The 22,349-nt window shown below is 52.4% G+C and overlaps 7 protein-coding genes across 7 annotated transcripts; 2 read left to right on the top strand and 5 right to left on the bottom strand.

Annotated features, from left to right (window-relative positions):
* Positions 1-283: 283 nt before the first annotated feature.
* Positions 284-2,969, top strand: COCVIDRAFT_29628 (hypothetical protein; the record flags this gene model as incomplete). The annotated part of the gene is made up of 3 exons (XM_014697625.1): positions 284-697; positions 755-1,844; positions 2,080-2,969. 3 exons carry the CDS (start codon positions 284-286, stop codon positions 2,967-2,969), a joined length of 2,394 nt encoding a protein of 797 aa, XP_014553111.1.
* Positions 2,970-4,780: 1,811 nt separating this feature from the next.
* Positions 4,781-4,933, bottom strand: COCVIDRAFT_108537 (hypothetical protein; the record flags this gene model as incomplete). The annotated part of the gene is made up of 1 exon (XM_014697624.1): positions 4,781-4,933. The coding sequence occupies one exon, from the start codon at positions 4,931-4,933 to the stop codon at positions 4,781-4,783; it is 153 nt and encodes a 50-aa protein (XP_014553110.1).
* Positions 4,934-5,827: 894 nt separating this feature from the next.
* Positions 5,828-8,709, bottom strand: COCVIDRAFT_108524 (hypothetical protein; the record flags this gene model as incomplete). Its single annotated transcript, XM_014697623.1, has 2 exons — positions 5,828-6,895; positions 6,946-8,709. The coding sequence occupies 2 exons, from the start codon at positions 8,707-8,709 to the stop codon at positions 5,828-5,830; spliced, it is 2,832 nt and encodes a 943-aa protein (XP_014553109.1).
* Positions 8,710-9,500: 791 nt separating this feature from the next.
* COCVIDRAFT_18950 (hypothetical protein) lies at positions 9,501-11,196 on the bottom strand (the record flags this gene model as incomplete). Its single annotated transcript, XM_014697601.1, has 4 exons — positions 9,501-9,942; positions 9,996-10,585; positions 10,635-11,037; positions 11,132-11,196. 4 exons carry the CDS (start codon positions 11,194-11,196, stop codon positions 9,501-9,503), a joined length of 1,500 nt encoding a protein of 499 aa, XP_014553087.1.
* A 1,652-nt stretch (positions 11,197-12,848) lies between these two features.
* On the bottom strand, positions 12,849-14,348 carry COCVIDRAFT_108575 (hypothetical protein; the record flags this gene model as incomplete). Its single annotated transcript, XM_014697622.1, has 4 exons — positions 12,849-13,110; positions 13,162-13,403; positions 14,041-14,070; positions 14,121-14,348. 4 exons carry the CDS (start codon positions 14,346-14,348, stop codon positions 12,849-12,851), a joined length of 762 nt encoding a protein of 253 aa, XP_014553108.1.
* A 574-nt stretch (positions 14,349-14,922) lies between these two features.
* COCVIDRAFT_29624 (hypothetical protein) lies at positions 14,923-18,001 on the top strand (the record flags this gene model as incomplete). The annotated part of the gene is made up of 4 exons (XM_014697621.1): positions 14,923-15,015; positions 15,066-16,001; positions 16,047-16,280; positions 16,331-18,001. The coding sequence occupies 4 exons, from the start codon at positions 14,923-14,925 to the stop codon at positions 17,999-18,001; spliced, it is 2,934 nt and encodes a 977-aa protein (XP_014553107.1).
* A 225-nt stretch (positions 18,002-18,226) lies between these two features.
* Positions 18,227-22,052, bottom strand: COCVIDRAFT_18947 (hypothetical protein; the record flags this gene model as incomplete). The annotated part of the gene is made up of 3 exons (XM_014697600.1): positions 18,227-18,296; positions 18,370-21,143; positions 21,189-22,052. 3 exons carry the CDS (start codon positions 22,050-22,052, stop codon positions 18,227-18,229), a joined length of 3,708 nt encoding a protein of 1,235 aa, XP_014553086.1.
* Positions 22,053-22,349: the final 297 nt, after the last annotated feature.

Raw genomic sequence — 22,349 nt, 5'->3', positions numbered from 1 at the left:
ATATTATTATTACCATCATCTGATTTTTTTGTGCATGTGATGACAAGCGATACGTGATGCACGCTCTTGCTCACCAACGTGCGTACATACTTGCAATAGGTATGTTGCGACGGACTGGAATGGTGAGGTGGAAGGGTCACGACCGTGCTTCAGGCGGTGAGATTGGCCTTGCCGCGTCTCGCGACGCCAAGCCTACAGCGACGCGTCGCAGTGTTCCGGTTGCGCGCGCCAACGTCAGCGACAATTATCCCCCCAATTGCAACAACACCACTTGCACTCTTCTATGGCTCCCATTAAACGCTCCAAGGTAGACAAGGCACGGCAATACCTCTCTGGCGGCGCGGTGTTCCGTGAAGACTCGGACGATGAGCTAGGCTACGAGGACCACCCATGGGAATGGATCTACCAGGACAGTGTCGCCGACGATACCCAGCCGAATCAGAATGCGACACCACGGAAGAGAAAAGCAGCCCCCGAACCGTTGGGAAGACACATAGTGGGTGCACGCATGGGCAGTTTCAAATGCAAAGTCGGCGACGCTGTCCTGCTCAAAGCAGAAGGAAACCAAGCATGGGTGGGCATCATCTGTGACTTTTACGAAGACGCCGATGAGGACGAGAAGATGGCAAAGTTCCTATGGTTCTTCTCCGAAAAGGAGATCCGAAACCAGAACAAGAAGCGCACCGATTTCCTTCCTGTGAGCCTATTGACACTTCGTGCACGCATGCCTGCCGACTAATTGCAAAACCAATAGAACGAGCTGTACATATCGGCTGCATTCGACGACAACCCGCTGGCCTCCATCAACGGTACGGCCAAGATATATTCCCTGGAGCGATACCAAGAACTACACCCAACAGGGGTTAAGAAGTCCTCCAAGGACTATGGCAAGGTATTCGTCTGCAGGAGAGGCTGTAACACACGAACGACGACATATACACCCGAGTTTAGGTGGGAGGATATTTACAACAGCGCCGAAGATATTCAAGCCCTGGTCGACCTGGTCGAGAGCCAAACAAAGGCCACAAGGAAAGGTCCGGGTCGGCCAAAGAAGCAGCTGCAAAAGGACCTGGATGAATTCGTGGTTCCAGATGCAGCGCATGAAGGCCAGCCCGAAACTCCGCGGAAGCGCCGGAAACTTTATGATGCGACTACGCCCACTTCGACCAAGAAGAGTCCGGCAGCCCGCAAATTCCTTACCCCATCACACAAGAGAATTGTCGTGAAGAAGCAATTAGAGTTTACCCCCCTGGGGACACGCGTACTCGACCCCTCTACCCTAAATTCGCCGTTCCAGATTGCTCGCAATCAACTCCATGTATCGTCAGTACCGGCCGCCCTACCCTGTCGGGAGGAGGAATTCTCTACCGTCTACAGCCACTTGGAGGCTGCCATCACTGAAGGATCAGGGTCTTGCATCTACATCTCGGGCACTCCGGGCACTGGAAAGACGGCGACGGTGCGTGAGGTCGTGGCACAGCTGCAGGCGTCGGTACAAGCCGAAGAGTTGGACGATTTCATATTTGTTGAAATCAATGGCATGAAAGTTACAGACCCACACCAGTCGTACTCGCTGTTATGGCAAGCACTGCGTGGAGACCGGGTCAGCCCGTCTCATGCATTGGAGCTTCTGGAGCGCGAGTTTTCGACTCCGAGCCCGCGTCGTGTTCCTTGCGTCGTCCTGATGGATGAACTCGATCAGCTGGTTACGAAGAACCAATCTGTCATGTACAACTTCTTCAACTGGCCTGGGCTCCGGCACAGCAGGCTAATCGTCCTTGCTGTAGCCAACACAATGGACCTGCCTGAACGAACGTTGAGCAATAAAATTAGCAGCCGGCTCGGTAAGTTCCAGCATCTCTATTCTACTCCCAAAATGGCCCCACACACCGAAACGCTCTCTTGTTCCTAGCCACATCCACATCCACATCCACATCCCCATCCACATTCCACATTCCACATTCCAAACGCGGGCGATCTTCAACGGCGTGCACATCACAATTATGCATATCCATTGCATGCCACGTGACCATTCGTATTGCTTACTGCGCCGGCAAGACTAACACGCTTCCCGCCTAGGCCTGACACGCATCACCTTTCCGGGCTATACGTACGACCAATTAATGCAGATTATTCAATCGCGACTCCAAGGTGTACCAGGAAATATTGTACATCCTGATGCTGTTCAGTTTGCAGCCCGCAAAGTTGCAGCTGTTAGTGGAGATGCTCGACGCGCGTTGGACATTTGTCGAAGAGCGGTAGAAATCGCCGAAACCGAGGCCGAAATCAAATCACAGGACCGAGATAATGAAGTCCAGCCGGCTACACCAAGTAGGTCCGGCCGGAACAACAAAGCTAACTTGGTTCCAACCTCGCAGTCAATCACAACTACCGGAGAGCTGGTGGGTCACAGGGCAGATCAGGCTGGGCATTCAGCCCAACGACGGGGCGTAGTCACAATGGTGACGATCAAACAAGCAATCAACGAAGCAACGAGTAGTCCCCTGCAACAGGCGTTGCGGGCTCTTCCGCTGGCTTCCAAAGTGTTCCTGGCAGCACTCTTGGCAAGGATACGTCGCTCAGGTATTGGCGAAGCGGTGCTTGGTGATGTTGTGGATGAAGTAAAGCGATTGGGCCTCATGAGCCAGCTGCGACCTGTCCATGAATACGTTCTCGCGCCAGAGAAGGACGATAGAATAGACGGAGGAATCGGCGCGGTGGTGCAGCCATCGACGCCGTCGAAGCACCGTGACGCTCCTAACATGGGCTCGAAACAGTCGGACCTCAAAGCTGCGAGAGCGCTTGGTCTTGCGCATGCAGCCACTGAACTCGCTGAAGCAGGCATCATAGGAGTGGAGGCCCGGCACGGCGAGCGAGTGGGTCGCGTACGGCTTGGTGTTGGCGAGGATGAAGTACGGCTGGCGTTAGGAGATGATGAATCTGTACACGGCTTGGGACTAGGTGCGTGATACAATTCTCGAACCACATCTCCACCAATTATTCTCTGCACAGCGCATTCCTCCGGGTTGGGGCTACTTGTACAAGGATATCTTTTTTTGCTTCCCGTGAACCAACGCCTTGGTGTTTCAACGACCAACAAAAGGATGCGTTTTTTGCGAAACCCTCCCGCCCTGGTCATGTCGTCCTGGACTCCCTTGTCCGGCTAGCCCCCAGTCGCTGTTGCAATCGACGCGCATGGTCCAATGAGATACTTCGCAGATCTACCGGTCAGAGTCGAACGGGCCGCCGACCGGGATCAATCGAGCGAATACATTTATTTAGGCGATCTCGTCGTATATTAGCCGTGTCCTAACCGTTGCAAAGCCACAGGTGGCCTGGCTTTCGCATTGCTCGTGAAATTCACTACTTCAATACCATGCGATTGCGTCCATGCTTTACGCCCCCCCCCCCCTCAAGCATATGCCAACACGCCTTGTGTGCAATCCGAAAAAAATCGGGGAGGGTAAAACAATGCAATCACACCGCAGATCTTGAGTTTGCCTGCTAATTTGTGCAACGCACACGAGACCAAAACACCACGAATCAGTCGCCGAACTGCTTTCCCTGTTTTCCGGTCTCAAACAGCCACGTCGGCGATTTCACCTTGCAACACATGAGGCTTTGACCCCTCCGATTCGCATGCGTCTTTGCCTCCCTCGCATTCACCACCAAACCAAGAAGGCGAAAGAAGAAAGAGAGAAAAAAAATACGCCGCAAGTCCAAAACACCCCAATATGCCGTTGATTCAGCCCGACCCTTTCAACCCCCACTCTTTCCACCCCCAAATCCCCATCCTTCCCTCTTCCCACCTAGCCTTCCCGCACCAAACCATCGAACCACGCGCTTTAAATCACGGTCCTATTTTTTCTTCCCAGCCTTATTCAAATTATCCCCCCCCCTCTCCCTTCCATAAGAACCACTGACTCACTATATTAAAACACTAGTTTTAAAAAGGGAAAAGAAACATCATGCCATATTCTTTTTGGACACCAGATGACCTTACCACCCGTTTATCATGACCCTTCTTTTTTTCGGACGAAAAAAGAAGGTGCAAATAATCTAAACTGTTGTTCGGTTCATGCAAGCCCGTGTAGCATAAACAAGGATGAACCCTTTTTTCTTCTCTTGTATTCGCTTTTTCATCGCCCGTTTCATATATCTACTTTAATGCCGTTTATATACCCAATCTCAACTAAGTAAAGTGAAAAAGTAAACGAGAAGAAAAGGAGAGAGAGAGAGAGAGAAGCGGGTAGGGCGAAACAGCCACACATTGCACAAGCGGGAAAAACGGATAATGCAGCCAGCCGCTGCTTGTGAGCATGGGTCTGGGGGGAAGGGGGTCCAGTTTTATCCCGTCTGTCTTTTAATACTGCATTTGCTATGTGTACTATGTTTTTTTTTGGGAGGTGAAGGGTTGAATGGATTAGATTAGTCCAACGGGAAGGTGGCTCGCAAAATACCGAAGAGCAGCGGATCGGACTAAGCTCCGGGTTTCCCTATACTCTAACTAGCTTCTTGGAGGAGGAGCGGTGGGAGGGAGTTGCTATACGCCGGCGATTAAGAACCCTTTTTTTGAAGCTGGGAGAGAGAGAGAGAGATGACGACGGGATGATGATGTTATGCCGATTTTTTTTTCCCTTCCGCTCCTTCTGGCATCGCAATACATCGTTCTTTGTGTTTTTTTCTTTCAGCGAGGTAAGATAAGGGAGGGGGGGATGCCCCGGGTACTGGGTTCGGGACTTGGGGGAAAGCGCAAGAATGTCAGAGGTGAAGGGGGAGGCTAGACGGTTTCCTCTCTTTTCTGAGATACGTGGCGTGCCGAAGGGCTGCGGGAAGGGAGGGAACGGGGGATATGCTGGAGGTCTGTGATGCGGTGGGGGGGAACGGGAGGGTAAGGTAGGAATAAGGTTTGAGGATACGGACGTAAGTACATTTAGGTGTAAGGTAGGCTTGCTTGCGGGTTAGTAGCCCAGCGGAGCTTTTTCCGCTGGCTTGGATGGGGTTGTTGGTGTTGTTGGGTGGGGTGGGGGGAGATGAGAGAGCATGTCATGGGCCTAGTATACTAGGCTAAGCTAAGCTAATGAAAGTCGAACCGCTTCGTGAGTCTTGCTTGTGCGCTCAACTGGGGAATGCATGCTTGGTTGGTTGATCCAATTTGTACATGTCTGCGAGAGTGAGAGACGTGTTGGTTCATCTAGCGTTTCAATGTCTCGTGCATGTTGTGTAACACAGGTTGGACACATGACGTGACGAGTGACATTCTTGCCTTCTTTGTCCGAGCATGTTGTGAGAGAGTCGTGCATGGTCTAGTTTGTTTCAAGTATCAATGCCGTGTGTTCCGTGGAGAGAAAACTGAGGCTTGAGATACGTGTCTGTTATGGCGTGGACGGAGATGCTCGGTGGATGAAGGTGTGGAGGTTAGAGTCGATAGCGTGGTTTGGATGGGTGGCGAACTAAGTTGTTTGGACAATTCAGTCAAGGGAAAAGATGCACGAGGTAGTTTGAGAAGGCAAGCAAATGTTCAACTAGATAGATAGCAAGATCAATTATACACATGTGAGAGAAGAAGAAAGATGCCAAACATCTACGTATAACCCAGGAAATTCTAAAAAGACAATCCGAAAAGCGTGTTCTCCTTCTCTTCTGCTTCAGGTCTATCGTATGCAGAATTTCAAAGACATCCCTATGTATAATAACATACATGTCCCAAGAAGAAATGGTGGGTAATGGGGTATAATTTTCTCCAGAGGAGACACAAACCAACCCTTGAATAACGCCCAAACCTCCCAGTCTGAATACTCATATCCTATACATTTCCCATGCCCTATCATGTCGCCGCTGCAGGAACGACGACAAGTTTCTTTTTCACAGCCCTCATATCACCAATTGTGCCCTCTTTCCCCTGTCCTCTCCCTACTTCAACCACAATCATCCTGACAAAGTCTTTACTGAGCCAATAGCTACTGTGCGCACCGAGCATAGTCAGGTACTGAATCTCCAAGGGTCCACCACCATATTTCATGTAATAGTCAATTTGGCCATTATCGTTGAGAAGGTACATTCTCTTTTCTGCAATCTCTTCTCGCGTAAAGTTGTGAGTTTCGAGCTCGACGTTGCTGGGTAGGCGGGCAGTGATGGGTTTATTGGCTGTGGCAGAGGCGGATTGCGACAAGTTTGAGGAGCGGAAGGGATTGAGCGAGGAAAAGTACGACGTCGAGGCGGAGGGGATGGTGGCTTGTTTGAGCATCGATGCGTAGACAATGTCGACAGTTGGGTTGATGCGACAGGCGACGGGATCGTACGGGTTGATGATGTTGTAGATGTTATCTACTGCGAGACAGCCATATGTGCCTTGTTCACCGGCTACGCCTGGTGCAGCGTACGAGTCTGCGCCGGGCTTCTCCTTGTCGCGGCGCGGAAGGAGGTTTGCGTTCTTCATGAGAAGAAAGAGACCGACTGGACTACCACAGACGAAGAGGTCGGTTGTGTTGAAGATGAATTGGTCTTGAGGTAGGTCGGCTTCAGGAAAGGACGGCTCTGTAAATTGGGGATCTACATAGGTTGGTTGCTGGCTTAGAATGTCAATGGCCATTACGGAGCCAAGTGAGTGAGCGATTAGGTGAACCCGACCGTACTCAGCGAACCCAGGATTGTTTTGACACCACAGACGATAAATGCGGTTTGCTTCTTGTATACAGGCTGATACCATCTTGGGGTTGTGCAACGGCGAGAGATAGTACGGAATGTCGAGCATCACATCGCTTACAATACCACGAACTGACGGTAGAGTATCCGGAGTAATGTCTTTCAGTGTATATTTATTGGCAGAAGGGTCGTCTGGCTCTTCCACTTCGGTGTTGTCGACATCCAAGGAGACACGATGTCGCCAATTGACCTATATCTGTTAGTATATTGTAGGTCAAATTGCCGTCCACAATGACTTACTGGCAAACACATTACGCCTCCCATATCCTTCCGCAGATGGCGCTTAACATCCGGCGTTCCAAGTTCAACATTCATTTCGCGTCGAAAAGAATTCATCGCGTGCGTAAAGTGAAAGGTTTCCATCCTCTCTGACAGCTTCTGCCCAATGCCATGTATTACAAGCACAAGATCAGTCACCTTGGGCCTTTCGGACAGCGCAAGGGCAGGATCTGACTTTTGTCTCTGGTACGGCGGTGCCCCAGCTTGCGCGGTTGAGACACCTTGACGTGCCGCTTGTGCTTTTGGCGAGTTCTTGCTTGGATACAGCTTGTCCCAGATGGCCTGGTCGAACCCACGTACGACATGAACACCAATTTGCCTTCCCTTGCGGATGTAGTTTGCGAGTGGTCTTCTGCCATAATAGTCGGACGGCTGGAGCGCAGGTTTGAGAATAAAGGCTTCTTTTTCGTTAGAATATATCACACCAGCTTTCAAGTAGAGACGTTTCCGTCCGTCAGCTCCATATTCGAGGTCGCCAGCTGCTTTGTGATCAGGACCGTCAGGGCCTGTGGAGATGTCAATCAGATCACATGCATTCTCAACAATCTCCCGCCGCTCTTTCTCGGGATCATCGTCGTCTTCTGGCAACGTGTTCTGAACCAGGCTTGTGGATTGCATTACTTGTGCCGAAGTCGACGGCCTACTCTCTGACTTCCTAGGCTTTTCAGGCCAGAGGTGGTGCAGAATCTTCATTTCACCAAAAGCGCCAACCTCGACGGCACTGTTGAGTTCGTCCATCCAGGTCTGCGTCCAGGGCTTCATTTCAAGGTATCCGACTTCAAGCATGTTGGCAACTTCCACCTCAACGGGCATCATGCTGTCCTTGTAGAACCACGTTCCCCGAACTATCTGGGCAACATCACTGAGCGGCGACCAGTATATGGGTTCCATTCGTATTGAGTCTGCGTCCATGACTACATGGTGCAGCCTCGAGACTCCAACAGGGACTTTCGCAGATGGGCCTGGCTTTGGCTTGGAAGGTTTCGCGGGCCCCTTATCCTTGGCCGACGACAGCGCAGGTTCCATGTCATCATCCCATTTGTAGCTGTCTACTTCATGTATTGTCGGACGATGGCTTCCCTCTGGGGGCGTAGGCTTCCACGATTTGGTCAAGTTCCCTCTCGAAGGTGCTCGGATAAAAGGCGTACCGGTTGTTGTTGGCTCAAGGGGCGATATGGATCCGTGATCATGTGCGTATGGCTTAAATGAGCCTGACGTGGAGTGAGCATGACTGCCACCGCTAGAGTCTGGTCGCTTCCTATCAAGCATCTCTGCAGACCTTGAGTACTCTCCTCTACCAACCATCTCCCGGCCTGGTATGTCTCTTCCTGGAGTGGAGCTTTCAACGCTGGAAGCGCTGCCCCCTCTCTTCCTCTTCAACCGCTCTACTGCTGGGTTCGTTGGCGTGCCTCTCCCCGTCCCGTCCTTCTCACCAAACTCCTCATTGTGCTTGAGAATCTTCTTTCGGAGCGCGTGCCATGCCTCCTGGATAGCTTCATTGTCGTATTCGGAGAAAGGTCGTGGAGGTACCCTTTTGGCGGTCGAGGTGCCTGTTGGTGGTGGCGGTATGGGCGACAGCGGGTCATCTATAGCGAGCGGCGATGTGTAGAAATAGCGAACGGGTATGGCTGGAGGAGTCTCGGTGTTATGCAGAACCTCACGCACATATTGGTTGGCGCGCGACGACAGGGTGGCATCGTCTGCAGCCATGGTGGATGATGGCATGGCTGGATCGTCGAGTGCTGCAACTCTTAACAGAAGCAGCCGTATTAGGGTTTCATGATATCATGATGGTCAAGGGGAGATTATTTGCCTTCCTCACGTGCACATGAGCAGAGATGACGAGATGACAGCTGGCTGCAAGGAAGTGGAAGCCTTGGAAGGGTGGTTGTTGTAGCGCAGTACAATTCCGATCATCATTCGGAGCACTGACGCAACCGCTCGTCGCCAAAACAAAACGCGTGCCCCGGCATGTGAACAGTCGTTCAGCCGCCAGCCTCCACTCCACCCATGCACCTCATCCTTCACGCTTCCAGATCCACAATCCCATGTCGCTATCACCCCCATTCGCATGTGTTTCCCTGCTGATGGCAGGAGAACCCCATCTGACCAGATCGGCTGTCGGGCATGGCCATGGCCTCTAGCAGTCTGCATAGCGTCTAAACCATGACATCTCCTGATGCAAAATGCCTCGAGCCAGAGACCCATGTGGATAGGCGGGTGCAGCAGGCCATGCAGGCTACCAGGCTACCAGGCTACCAGACGCGACTTGAACAAAGCGACAGTCCGCTACCCCGCCCAACTATGAGCAAAGAAACAGCAGCCTAGTTACCAAGACTTCAACGCCTCACCCGCTCGAGCATCACATACAACAGAATCGGCACGTCGACTTTCGCCTTTCACCCAAGCCACAGCCATATTGATATTCTTTACTTTGATTTATTTGCTTCTGGCAACTTAGCTATATATGTACACACAGTCTCCAGTTTTTTAAAAAGGCATTAAGAGAAACCCGCTTAACCGAAAAGCACATCACCGAGACGGATCGACACCGTCTTGGTCTGGATGTAGTTGTCGAGCGCTGCCTCACCCAACTCGCGGCCAATACCAGACTCCTTGTAACCACCGAATGGCAGTTGCCAGTGAAGAGTGTTGTATGTGTTGACCCAAACTGTTCCGGCCTTGAGCGCATTGGCAACCTCGATGGCAGTCTTGAGGTTGGTGGTGTGGAGGGCGGCAGCGAGACCGTATGTGGTCGAGTTGCCAATCTTGATGACCTCTTCCTTGGTCTTGAACTTGGAAATTGTGCATACTGGGCCGAAAATCTCTTCCTGCTGGATCTTCATGTCCTCGGTAACGTTGGAGAAGATGGTGGGCTCAATGAAGTAGCCCTTGTCACCCTTTCGCTTACCACCAGTCTCGACAGTGGCGCCCGACTTCTTGCCATCCTCGATGTAGCTACGTTACAGGGTCAGTATAGAAACTTTTACAGGAATGGCGGCGAGCCTTACCTCATGATGCGGTCAAACTGAAGCTGCGAGACTTGAGGGCCCTGGAAAGTGTCCTTGGCGAATGGGTCACCGACAGCATTCTGGGCAGCGCGCTCCCTGAATCGCTGAATGAATTTGTCGTAGATGGACTCCTCGACGTAGACACGCGAACCAGCGCAGCAGGTCTGGCCGTGGTTGAAGTAGATACCAAAGTTGACCCAGTTAAGGGCCTCGTCCAAGTCGGCATCAGCGAAGACGATGTTGGGGCTCTTGCCTCCAAGCTCGAGAGTAACCTTCTTCAAGTTGGAACCGGCAGCAGCCTTCATGATTTGACGGCCGACAACAGTGGAACCAGTGAAGGCAACCTTGTCAACGTCCATATGGGCAGAAATGGCAGCTCCGGCAACCTTGCCGAAACCTGTGATGACGTTGATGACACCTGGTGGGAAACCGGCCTCCTTGATGAGCTTGCATGCAACGTATGCGGACAGGGGGGTTTGCTCAGCAGTCTTCAAGACAACTGTGTTACCGGCAGCAATAGCAGGGCCAATCTTCCACGACCACATGAGGATAGGGAAGTTCCAGGGAATGATTTGACCGCAGACACCAATCTGAAGAGTTTAGCTGCATGCTCAAAAACTTGTATAGAAGCATACTCACAGGCTCCTTGCGAATGTAGTTGAAGGTGTCGGGTGTGGTGTCGACGACCTTGCCTTCGATCTTGTCGGCCCACCCTCCGTAGTATCGCAGACATCCAGCTGCAGCGGGAAGATCGACGTTCCTGGCCATGTTGAAGGCCTTTCCGTTGTCGAGTGCCTCGACGGCAGCGAGAAGGTCGGCATTCTTCTCAAAGAGCTCGGCAAGCTTGACGAGGAGCTTTCCGCGGTTCTCTGGTGTCTCCTTCCTCCATGGGCCGTTGAAGGCCTTGCGTGCGGCAGCGACAGCAATGTCAACATCCTTCTCAGTGGCCTCTGCGACACTGCAGATGACCTCCTCGGTGGATGGGTTGATGACCTCGAAAGTCTTGCCGTCGACGCCCTTGACGAACTCGTTGTTGATGAAGCTGTACTATATATTAGCACTGACACGCGCCCAGAGAACTGCCCAAGGTATTACAAAGCTTGCAGAGAAGCTTAGAGTTTGCAGAGATGACTTACAGGCCGGTGGGCTGTTCGTACTCACCCGTCTGGGGAGTCGATAGCTTTACTGAGGTCTCAGACATGGCTGTAAAAACGAACTGGGGTATCTGAAAGGAAAATGGGAGTGGAAGACTTGAGGATTGAAAGAGGGGCAATGAGAAATCTTAAGTATTCGAATCGGCAGGGCATGACGGCACTAGACGGCATCTCCACAGCAGACAAGCATTGTAACACGATTGCTAGGCCAGACAGTGTCGGTCGTCGGGAGCCCACCAGAGGGAAAGCTCTGCAGCCTATCGCGTGCGCCAGGGATGCATGGGTGGGTGATGTTTTACTCAGCGGCGGGGGTTTCTGCCCCGCTCCAGTGGCCAGTGAAAGCTACCCCTCCCCCGCAGTTGTGTCGTCCAAGCCGCAGCTAACCTCGCTATAATGCGGTACTCAGCCCTCCAAGCCGGAATACTAGACACAGGTTAGCAACCGGTCCGTATGCATAGGCGCAGAAAGAAGCCGAGATGCGTCCACCCCGATGACGGCATCCTTTGCTTGTACCAGCCTTATCAATTCTGTGTAAGCATTCATGTCGTGCACCAGTACCCATCCAACACCAGCTCTCCACACGACCCCTCTGCTAGCACTGAAACAGTAACCCTATCGTCCATCCCAGCAAGCTCGCCCTCTTCTGGCGCGAACACCGAGCCACGTTGACTATTGTCTCTAGTCCCCTTTGCAGTCTAAACCAGCACGGCCTGCATGCACATGTATCCGGACGTTTCCAAATCTTGCCAAGGCCAGATGTGAAAATAATTGTAATCACCTCATCCTTCCGAATCAGCTGCGTCGGACGAGCGCTCCTTTTGCCCAGCAACCTACCTCGTCAGAAGCTAGGGTAGCCGCGGGTCTCCACATGGCCTAGGAAATGGCGGGGAAGACTCGAAAAGGCTTGGTTCCACGGAAGACCGCAAACCCTTTCGCACGAAAGGGTGCGCCGTCCCAGATAGACGTGTCTCAACTTCGAGAGCCGCAGCTGACTACGCCTGCCGACCATGTCGTCCTATGGTGGTGTGATGTCCAGTGCAAGAAGGTTGCCACATTCAGTCTTTCGCGAGAGAAGATTGTCCAAACACGGTCATGTCACGGCTATCTCCAGAGCCTTTGTTTGCCGCCACACCTTGGTCCCACCCGGCTTTGGCCGACATGGCCGATGGTCCACATCTGCTTCTTTTGCGAAATGTGAAACCCGACAACACTACCGCCTTGCACACTTGATGCATATCTTGTGGATATCCTGTGGGGCTCCCCATGCAGTGTCTTGACAGTATTGCCACCCTGCGCGTACTAACCACGTGGGATGACCAGCCAACCCCGACCCAGATATGACCATGTAAAAGCATCACAAGAGGAGACATTAGGGAACCAGGGATCCTTTGGAGGTGTTTGTGCAAGCATGACCATTCTTCATTGTCGCTACCCAGGCTCATAATAGTACAATTTGAGAGCCGAAAACGAAATGTCCATGAGCAGTGTACAAAAGCCGAATTGAATATAGCGCTGAACTCGAACTGACAGCAAACCGACTGATCGTTGTATGATATTTTCCAAATGATGACGCTCCCAAGAAAAGAAAATGTAAAGCCAGACAAACTACCGGAAAAGCCGACCAAGTTTCAACCGATGTTCAATTAAATCATAACAGAGTAATGGGGGGTGTTGGGAGAAATGCCGATACAAATGGCGTTCAGAGCATCTCGTCGTCCATGGCAGTGTCACCGCCGGTGGTAACCTGGGCGACTTCAGCGCCACTGGCAGCGTTGCTGGTCTCACCTCCGGGGAAGTAGTCGGCCATCTCAGCATCCAGCTCCTCGACAGTCTTCTTCTTTGGGCGGGCGTCACGACCGCCGCGGCCCTTTCCGCGTCCACGGGTCTGTCCACGTCCACGAGTGGCACCGGCAGCAGCCTTTTCCGTAGTGGCGGGCTTGGGCTTGTCCTTCTTCGGTTGGCTGCAAGTGGGTTAGCGGGGATTCTTTTCTGAGCAAGAAGAGTGTACATACGTAACGCGATCGGCGAGGGAAGCTGGGCGTGCAGCGGCCGGGATTACGCTAGGGCTGACAAGCATCTCAACGCGAACAGGGCGTCCGTCAATCTTGACACCGTCCAGAGCAGCAGTAGCCTTGGCAGCTTGCTCGTGCTTGTTGAAAATGATGGTTGCGCTGCCAACACTACGGCCAGCAGCATCATACTGGAGGAGAACCTTCTTTGGTCTACCTACGTTGATTGCCGAAGCAAAGTAATCCTACAAGGCGTATTAGTGGTCGTGCTAGGGTTTGAGTTCGCGAAAAGTGAAGCATCATCAGCTGCGAGTGCGGCGTCGGCGGTGGGTAGTCGTCGATCTCATATAACGCGGTTGGGAGCGCCACTCAGAAAGTAGGTTTCGTGATCCTGTGCCTGAACGCAAGGTTCGGCAAGACAAAGCCAACTCAGCGCGAGAGCATTCATTGCGAGTAACGTGTTACAACGTTGCGAGATAGTCTGCTGATGCCTGCCCGCGCCCCTCTGGTAATTTCTAGGCCATCTGTGACTGTACTCGATGATCTCATCTCGCTGCTCTGACGGCCTGCTAGAGTTTGCTGCATAGCGCCCAGGAAAATGTCACTGGGGCATAGCTGTCTGTGCTGCCACTCAAAAAAAGTGTAGCTTCGGAAAACGGATCACCCACTTCCGTCGTCGCGGTAGCTCAAAATGTTCGCATGCTGCTAATCGCATCCCAGTCTTGTGTGCCCAACACAGATCATGGTTTGATTTTTTGCAAGTCATGGCTCAACATCCATACCGGAAGGCGGAGGAAACGTGCTCGATTCGTCGTATCGCACTCGGTGGTGTTCGCTAAAGCGAGAAGAGTAGGCTCAAAGACCTGCATCGGTCTTACATACCTGAAGTTGGGCTTGGTCAATGTCCCTTGGCTGTTGCGAGTTAGCAAAGTTCAAGTGCGGTGAAGAGGTCGGAAACATACCAAGTTGGATACCATGATCTTTGTCTCGCCGGCCAGGATGGCAGCGGGTGCGGCAGGCGCAGCCTTGGCGGGCTTGCCTTGCTTGGTGGACTTTGCAACACCGCCAACGGGAGCTGGGGCGGCTGCTGGACGTCCAGCGCCAGAGCGGCGACTGCTGCGGCCACGGCGAGAAGTCTTGGAAGCCTTGAGGATGTCGTCGAGGCTCTGCTCCATCTTGTTTGAAGACATGGTGATGAGTGGTTGAGGAGTGGTAATACTTGGGTTGAACGGGCGTTGGTGCAAAGGCGCGCTGATGTCGGGCAGACGATGTGAGGGCTAACAAGTAGCGAGGGCAGCGGTCTCTGTGATGGAGGCGCGACTGGAACAGTAACAAGACTGGGAGGACAAAGGAACGCGCTGTTTGGGGACAGGCGCGTCGTGGATGGTCAACTCGCGAGTCGAAGAATCAAAGCGGGCTTGCGCAAAAGGAGAGAGTGCGGCGCTGAAACCTGGGCTTGTAGGAGATGAAGCGCAGATGCTGTGGGTGTTTTGTAAGGTGGGGAGTGTGGTGGTGAGATGAGGAAAGGAGAGAGCGTGAGGCAGCAGGACAATCAAGAGGACAGGTGCCAAGAAAGGCTGAGCCATGCAAACCTGGGAAGGCCGTGATTGGCTGACACGCACGGTCGACGGGTGGGCCGCTCTTCCCCAGCTAGGGCCGTGAGTGACGATAGCTCTTGCTATTCAGGCTGCGGCGAGAATGGAGCGATAGCAGTATGGCAGTCACTCCGGTCAGTGTAGAACCATTCACTCTTCATGTCCCCTCATGTCAGTGCTAATGAGCGAGAAGTGGCAGTTCCGGTTCTTCGACGTCTCGCAAGTCAAGCTCCCCGATGACGAGGGCGCTTTCCTGTCCGAGGTACGATGCCAACCTCCTCCACGCGTACATGGTCTTATGAAAACTCGTAGATTGGAGACATTACATGCATAGTATCCGGATCCGAGAGCATCTTCTTCGGTGGTGCAGATGGCGTCGTTCGTATCGTGTCCGAGGCCTTCAAGGTCGTGCGCACCTTCAAGGCCCATGACACCGGCTCAATCACCCACATGAAACAGATCGAGGGCACCTCTCTCCTAGTAACCATAGCCGAAGACCTTTCTGATGAGCCAGTTCTGAAAGTCTGGGCCCTGGACAAGCTCGAGAAGAAGACGGGCATTCCACGATGCCAAAGTACCCTCACCATACACAATGGGCGCAAGCAGTTTCCCATATCCGCCTTTGCAGCGCTCGATGATCTGTCTCAATTGGCAGTTGGATTTGCAAATGGCGCTGTCACTGTCGTACGCGGCGACCTCATCCACGACCGCGGCGCGCGACAACGGACCGTGTTCGAATCCGAAGAGCCCATTACTGGTATAGAGTTTAGGGAAGGCAATATCACAACCTTGTACATTGCAACTACCGGTCGCATCATGACGCTCGTAATATCCGGAAGGGGTCAGGGACAGCCTGCGAAATCTCTTGACGAGTATGGCTGTGGTGTGGGTTGTATGGCCGTGGACAAATCGTCTCGAGATGTGGTAGTCGCACGGAATGATGCTATTTACTACTATGGCCAACACGGACGTGGGCCGCCGTACACATACGAAGGCGAGAAAAAGATGATTTCTGTGTTCAAGGATTATATCGTTATCATTGCGCCTCCAAAGACGAATGCGATGCCCCGGTCCAACCCTCTGCGAGCCTTTGGCGTTGGCGCCGCCGATGATGTCTTCAACACGTCGAGCTTCACGCTTCTCAATACAGAATTGAGATTCATCGCTCACCAGGAACAGCTGACCTCGCAAGTGAAGGCCGTTGTCGCAGAATGGGGAGACCTTTTTGTCTTCACAATCGATGGGAAGGTACGTTACTGAAGAGCACCGGTATTCAGAGCTAACAATATCCAGATCTTCAGATATCATGAGAAGCCTTTTGCTCAGAAACTTGACATACTCTACCAGCGCAACTTGTATGTTCTGGCCATCAACCTGGCTCAGAAAGCAGGATTGGACTCTTCCCAGCAGAACATCATCCTTCGCAAGTTCGGTGATTACTTGTACTCGAAGCAAGATTATGACACTGCTATGCAGCAGTACCTCAAGGCCATTGATAATACTGAGCCATCTCAGGTCATCCGAAAGGTACACACAAGCCAGTCGTCCAACTATTTCATAGCTAACAGTCAGATTAGTTTCTTGACACACAGAGAATACATAACTTGATAGAGTATCTAGAAGAGCTCCACGACCATCACAAGGCGACATCCGACCACACTACTTTACTCTTGAACTGCTATGCAAAGCTTAAGGATGTAGAGAAACTCGAAAACTTCATCAAGTCACCCGACGATCTCAAGTTTGATCTCGATACGGCCATCTCGATGTGTCGACAGGGAGGTTATTACGATCAAGCAGCTTTCCTTGCCCGAAAGCATGGGGAGCACGAACTCGTTGTCGATGTTCTGATCGAGGACTCGAAGCGGTATGCAGAAGCTCTAGCTTACATATGGCGGCTGGAACCCGAAGTGACGTACTTCAATCTCATGAAGTATGCTACAGTACTACTGCAGCACTTGCCCAAGGACACCACACAGCTATTCATTGATTACTATACTGGAAAATTCCGGCCTAAGCAGGATGCTATCGTCATACCTAATGCGCCTTCATCTGGCGGAGGCATGAGTATGGGTCTCGGTGTTGCATCCAGTGCTGTGCAGAACCTTGCTGCATTACTCCCACTGCCTTATATGAACACCAATGCGCTGGCATCACCGCCTAACGGCGAACAAAAAGGCACAATGAGCCAAGCTCAAATAGTTGAGACGACGACCGACGAGCCCGCGCCTGAGTACAAAGTCCCGAAACCACGGACTGCATTCTCAGCGTTTGTCGACCACCCCCAGGAGTTCATAGTGTTCCTAGAAGCATGCATTGCCTCGGAGGATCTCCGCGAAGACGACAAGGTCGATCTTTACACGACTTTGTTTGAGATGTATCTACATACTGCATCGTCGAAGAAAGACGGCGAGCGACAGGAGTGGGAGAACAAGGCCAAGAAGCTTGTCGAAGGCAAGAACATACCCATAGACACATCAAATGTGTTACTGCTTTCCCACCTCTCCAGCTTCCGCGACGGCGCGATCCTCGTTCGCGAGCAGCAAGGTCTCTACTTTGACATTTTCCGCTCCTACACCGCCGCCAACGACACCCAAGGCGCCATTCGCGCCCTACGAAAGTACGGCCCAGAAGAGCCCGCACTCTACCCAGCCGCACTGGCCTACTTCACCTCATCGCCCGCCATCCTCGCCGAAGCAGGCGACGAACTCGACTCGGTCCTCAAAAAGATCGACGAAGACGGCCTCATGGCGCCCCTCCAAGTCATCCAGACCCTTTCCACCAACGGCGTTGCAACAATGGGCATGATAAAAACATACCTCAGCACAACCATCGAACGCGAGCGCGCCGAAATCGCAGCTAACCGCCGCAACATCGAAACTTTCCGCTCCGACACATCCGCCAAGAAAGCAGAACTCGAGGCCCTCAACACCAAACCCGCTGTCTTCCAGAACTCGCGCTGCCAGGTCTGCATGAAGAGCTTGGAGTTACCCGTTGTCCACTTCTTGTGCAAACATAGCTACCACCAGAGTTGCCTGAGCACGGATGAGGATGTGCATGATGCAGAGGTCGAATGTCCGATCTGCAGCTCGAACAATGCGACCATCAAGGCGATTCGGCGTGCGCAGGTCGAGAGTGCGGAACGCCATGATTTGTTCCAGGATGCACTTAAGAGGGGTAGAGATGGGTTTGCGGTTATTAGTGAGTGGTTTGGTAGAGGTGTTATGGGGGTGGGAAGTTCAGAGTGAGAATGTTTCGGGGTATCTGTTGTGTATATGGTATAATGGACGAGCGAGGCTTGAGACACGCAGGCTTTTATACGAATGGAACACAGTCAATTGTCAATATGTCTATAACGCCCAAACGTTGTCATACGATGCTTGAATCCAAGTTCAAGCAAATTGAATCCACCCTTGCTTAAACGCCAGTGATGCAATACACCTTCATTCCCCTATCACACACATCTATATACATTACTTCGTATAAACATCCGGAAACAAGACATGTAGAATTTCGTCTAGTAGCGTGAAAACAAGATGGGTGCTACAAGCATCATTAGCATTTATCCAAACCATCTCACATCTTTAAAGAGAGAAAGGAGGAGAAAAAAACTTACTTCAACCGCCCATTATTAACCGTCCCCTCCAACTTCTTCGCCGCCAACTGCGCATTCTGTCTCCCAACGACACTACTCGCCAACTCGGGTATAAGCGTACTAAGCACATCACTCGCCGCCTTCCTACTCCGCTCCTTGTCCTGCGTCGTCCGCTCCACACCAGCCTTCATGCGGCCATCGGGCCACATGCTATCTTTGAGCGCATCAATGTACTGAGCTATGTTCATTTCGGAAACGAGGTTGCCAAAGGACTCGCGGACTTTGCGCTCGATGGTGCCGCCGAGGAGCTGGTGCAGGACGACGACTACAGCGCGGCCACGGAGCCAGTTATTTTCGCGGTTGAGCTCAAAGGTTTCGAGGAAGAGGTCGCAGATTGGTTTGACGAAGGGCTCGAGTTCTTTGTTTTCGAAGGCGAGGAGTTCGGCTTCCGCCTCAGCGTCAGGATTGGGCTCGCCGGCTACGAGGACGCCGGAGGAGGCGAGGCTTGTGGGTTGGGCGGTCGCGCCGTTGGTGTGGGCGAGCTGCGTGGTGGCTGCAGAGATGAGGTTTTGGCCTGCTACGGAGAGTTGGTCGAGGACGGGGATATTGCCGAGAAATTCTTCCATGCCGTCTGCGACGGAGTTGTAGATGCGGGTCACGAAATCATTCGAGTTTGGATCTTGATTCTTAAGCGCTTCGGCAGGACTAATCGCAGCTTGAGAGAGGAATGCTCGAAATTCACGGCTGCGGCACACTGCTGGGATAAGCAGGAGCTCTCGCAGGTACTTTTCCAGACCAACTCGTCGTTTGTGCAATGAGTCCTTTTGAAGCTTGAGTATCATCTGGCGGCGTGGAAACTCTAGATTCCGAACTTGGGGAAACTTTGCACGAAGCCTTTTGTTCAGTTCGTGGAACTCGCTGTACCGGCGCGAGACGACCCAAGTTGCTGCAGGCATTTGGTCGCCCGCGCGTCGTCGGACTTCAATAACGTACATGGCATAGTCCTTGCCGTCCTCTTCTGTGCCCACCATGATTGATTGTATGAACACATTTGCACGCCCGTACAAACTGTTGTCACTTTCCTGCACAATGTACTGCTGCCGTTGGAGTTCTTTTCGCTGAATCTCTCGCTGTAAGCTAGCTTTGGACTTGCGCAAGATTCTAAGCTCGGCGGCATTGTTGGTCAACTCGGCCTTTGATGTCAGCGAATCGACAATAGACTCTTGTGTCACCAAACGCTCGATATCGGCTGTAAGAGCATCAATCGCCTCCGCTAACCCCAGATCTCCCGGCGCAGCTTCGTGTATCTCTTCGTCATCCGCCTTTTCGCTCGATATTGGGTCATCGACTTCATCTTCTAAGAATTTCTGCTCGTCACCAAACAGATCGTCGTTGAATACGCCACGGGTCCTGGGTTCTCCAACTAGGCCGAGCGATGCTATGCTCGGCTTGAGACTCTCTTTTCCTTGCGGATTAGGTGACAACGCCCGAGGTAGATCAAGAGAGCCACGCATTGAGTCATTATCCACGGGTGATTTTAGACCCGGCTCATAGAAAATGGACCCCTCTGGCTCATCCATGATGTCAGTCAGAGCAGCCTGCATGGCATCCACAACCTTTGCATCATTTCCACCAGTTCGCTCATAGCCAAAGTCGGAATTCAAGCTTGCAGTGGAATGTGCAAGGGGATCAGAGTCATAGTCATCGCCAAACAGAGGTGCTCGCTTCGACGTAGATGGCGCTACGTCCAAGGAGCGTCGTGCAGGTGGCTCGATGATATTGGCTGATGCTTGACTTTTCAGATCTGAAGAGGATGCAACTGCCCGGCGCAGATCTCCTTGTGGTGCATACAACGAACTATTTTGTCTTGAATGCGTCCGAGACACTGAGGGTGTCACTGAAGATGAGGCCTCGATAGGTTGCGTCATGCTTCTCGCCTTTCCGGCACTGTTGTCGGTATTCGCTGCTTCGTCCATGGCCAGCCACTTGTAGTACAGGTTTGATTTCTTGAACCGTCGAAAATAAGGCTCTTGTAGCTGTTCGTATGCTGCCGTTTGCGCTTGCAATAAGGAACGCCGTGCATTGTGATATTGTTGGGGCGTCGCTTTCCGCCCAGCCTTGAGAAATTCTGCAACCGCTCGGCGGGCTTCCGGGAGAATCTTGAGTTCAGGCTTAGACAAGTATGCCTCGTGGATCTGCGCCAGATCTGCGCGATCCGACTCCGTCCACGTGGGAAGTGTACCAACATAGTCCTGGCTTTCCTCAGTCTCTACTTCCAACGGGTTACGAAATCCATCTACAACAAGCCAGAACTGCACTAGTCGCATGAGGTCCGTCTGATCCATGAATTCCATGAAGCATGAAAGACCTGACGCGTCATACAGCACTTCGCGCAAAGATGCATTGGCGAACTTAGAGGACGAACGCTTGTGCTTTGGGGCTTCCTGGGCTGTGACTTTTGCACGAACCGATCCACCAGCACTAAGCGTCGCGACCTTTGTATCGAGCACATGACGTGCCGACTCAAGACGACGCAAATAGACGGGGTCTTGACCTTCAATCATCGAATCTTTACGTAGCTGGCTTGCGATCTCACTACGAAAACGCCTAGCATCTGCAAGCGTGTTTGTTTGCTGTATTGCTCGCATGAACCTTTCGAATTTCCGTTCGTTATCGCTAGGCAAGAGTTTAGGGAACTGCGCGTTTTTGGTTGTCTTTTGTGCAGGCGGGGCGTGTTCGTCGAGGGCAGCTCGTACTTTGCGTACCGTCTTTCTTTCTTGCAGCAAAGTCCGGCCCTAGAGTTATTAGCATGTTTAATGCTAGATGAGAAGTAATCTTACATAGCCCTCCATGAGCTGATTCCATGTATCGGGGTCAGCAAGCATGTGCATCACGGGCGACAGGACTGCACAAGCCACAATCTCTTTGATGAGTACATTGACAGCCGGGCTTGTGGACATATTGGCAGGCATGATCTTTGGTAGGAGTCGCGTGACTATGCTCCTCAAGTGTTGCTGCTGTATTGGTTTGGTGTTTGAATATGCCAAAGACGCAGCAGGGTGCAACCGACCCTCTTTGTATTTGGCTGCGATGGCAAGATCAAGCTCCTCTGAATCTGTGATATTGCGCGACAGCTTGCGCCCTCGAACCACACGCTCGGCCTCGTACGACGCTTTCAGGTGGTCAGTGATGAGAGGAATCATGCGCGACACGACCATCTCGACCATATCTACTGCCAGTATGCGTTCCCGTATCTCGCCCATGGCTGCACGCACTGCCTTGTCGACCTCGTGTACGAATGTCGGGCTCTTGCTGATACTCCCATACCAGCTCTTTACGAAATCGCGCAGTATCAGGCCGATCAGGACATCGAGGCTGTCTGATATCACATAGGACGCGGGGTATAGCGGTTCCATCATGTACATGTTCCTCTTGTCCAGAGCCTCCCTCTCAGCCTTCCACTTGTCCGGCGCCACAAAGGCAACATGGCGCGGCCCATAGTCGACATTTCCGCCGCGTCGTAGGTCCCTGTCCCAGGCGGTGGTGAAGGTGAGCCATGCCAGCAGTGCGAGCGTCGCAAGTGCTCCGGTGACGAAGGCGTAGGGGAGGTAGTGCAGCTTGGGCTGCCAGTGAGTCAGATAACCCCAGGCGACGAATATTGCGACGGCAGCAAGAATAAAGTCTCTGCGCTTCACAGTGGCCATACTCGTGCTGGCGGCGCCCGGTTCGGCATCTTGGGTGCGGTGACCGAAGATGCGGGAGGCTTGGTGTTCTGGACAGCCCACTTCGGAGCTTAGGCCACTGACGTCGATCCGGCGTATACCGTATTCACCAGGGTCAGTCTTTATACCAGACTTGACACCATCTCAAGTTTTCTAGTGATTTTTTTGGTCAGTATGTCTCGCTGGAATATTGGTTGGTCACTGGAGGACAACTACTCTGTGCTCATCATCCTATCTTCTACTTCAGGACAAGGTGACTGTGTACGTTGTTTCGTTAAA

This window comes from Bipolaris victoriae (genome assembly GCF_000527765.1).
Source record: "Bipolaris victoriae FI3 unplaced genomic scaffold scaffold_94, whole genome shotgun sequence".
NCBI classification, from domain to species: Eukaryota; Fungi; Ascomycota; class Dothideomycetes; order Pleosporales; family Pleosporaceae; genus Bipolaris; species Bipolaris victoriae.
This window is presented reverse-complemented; position numbering and strand designations above follow the sequence as displayed.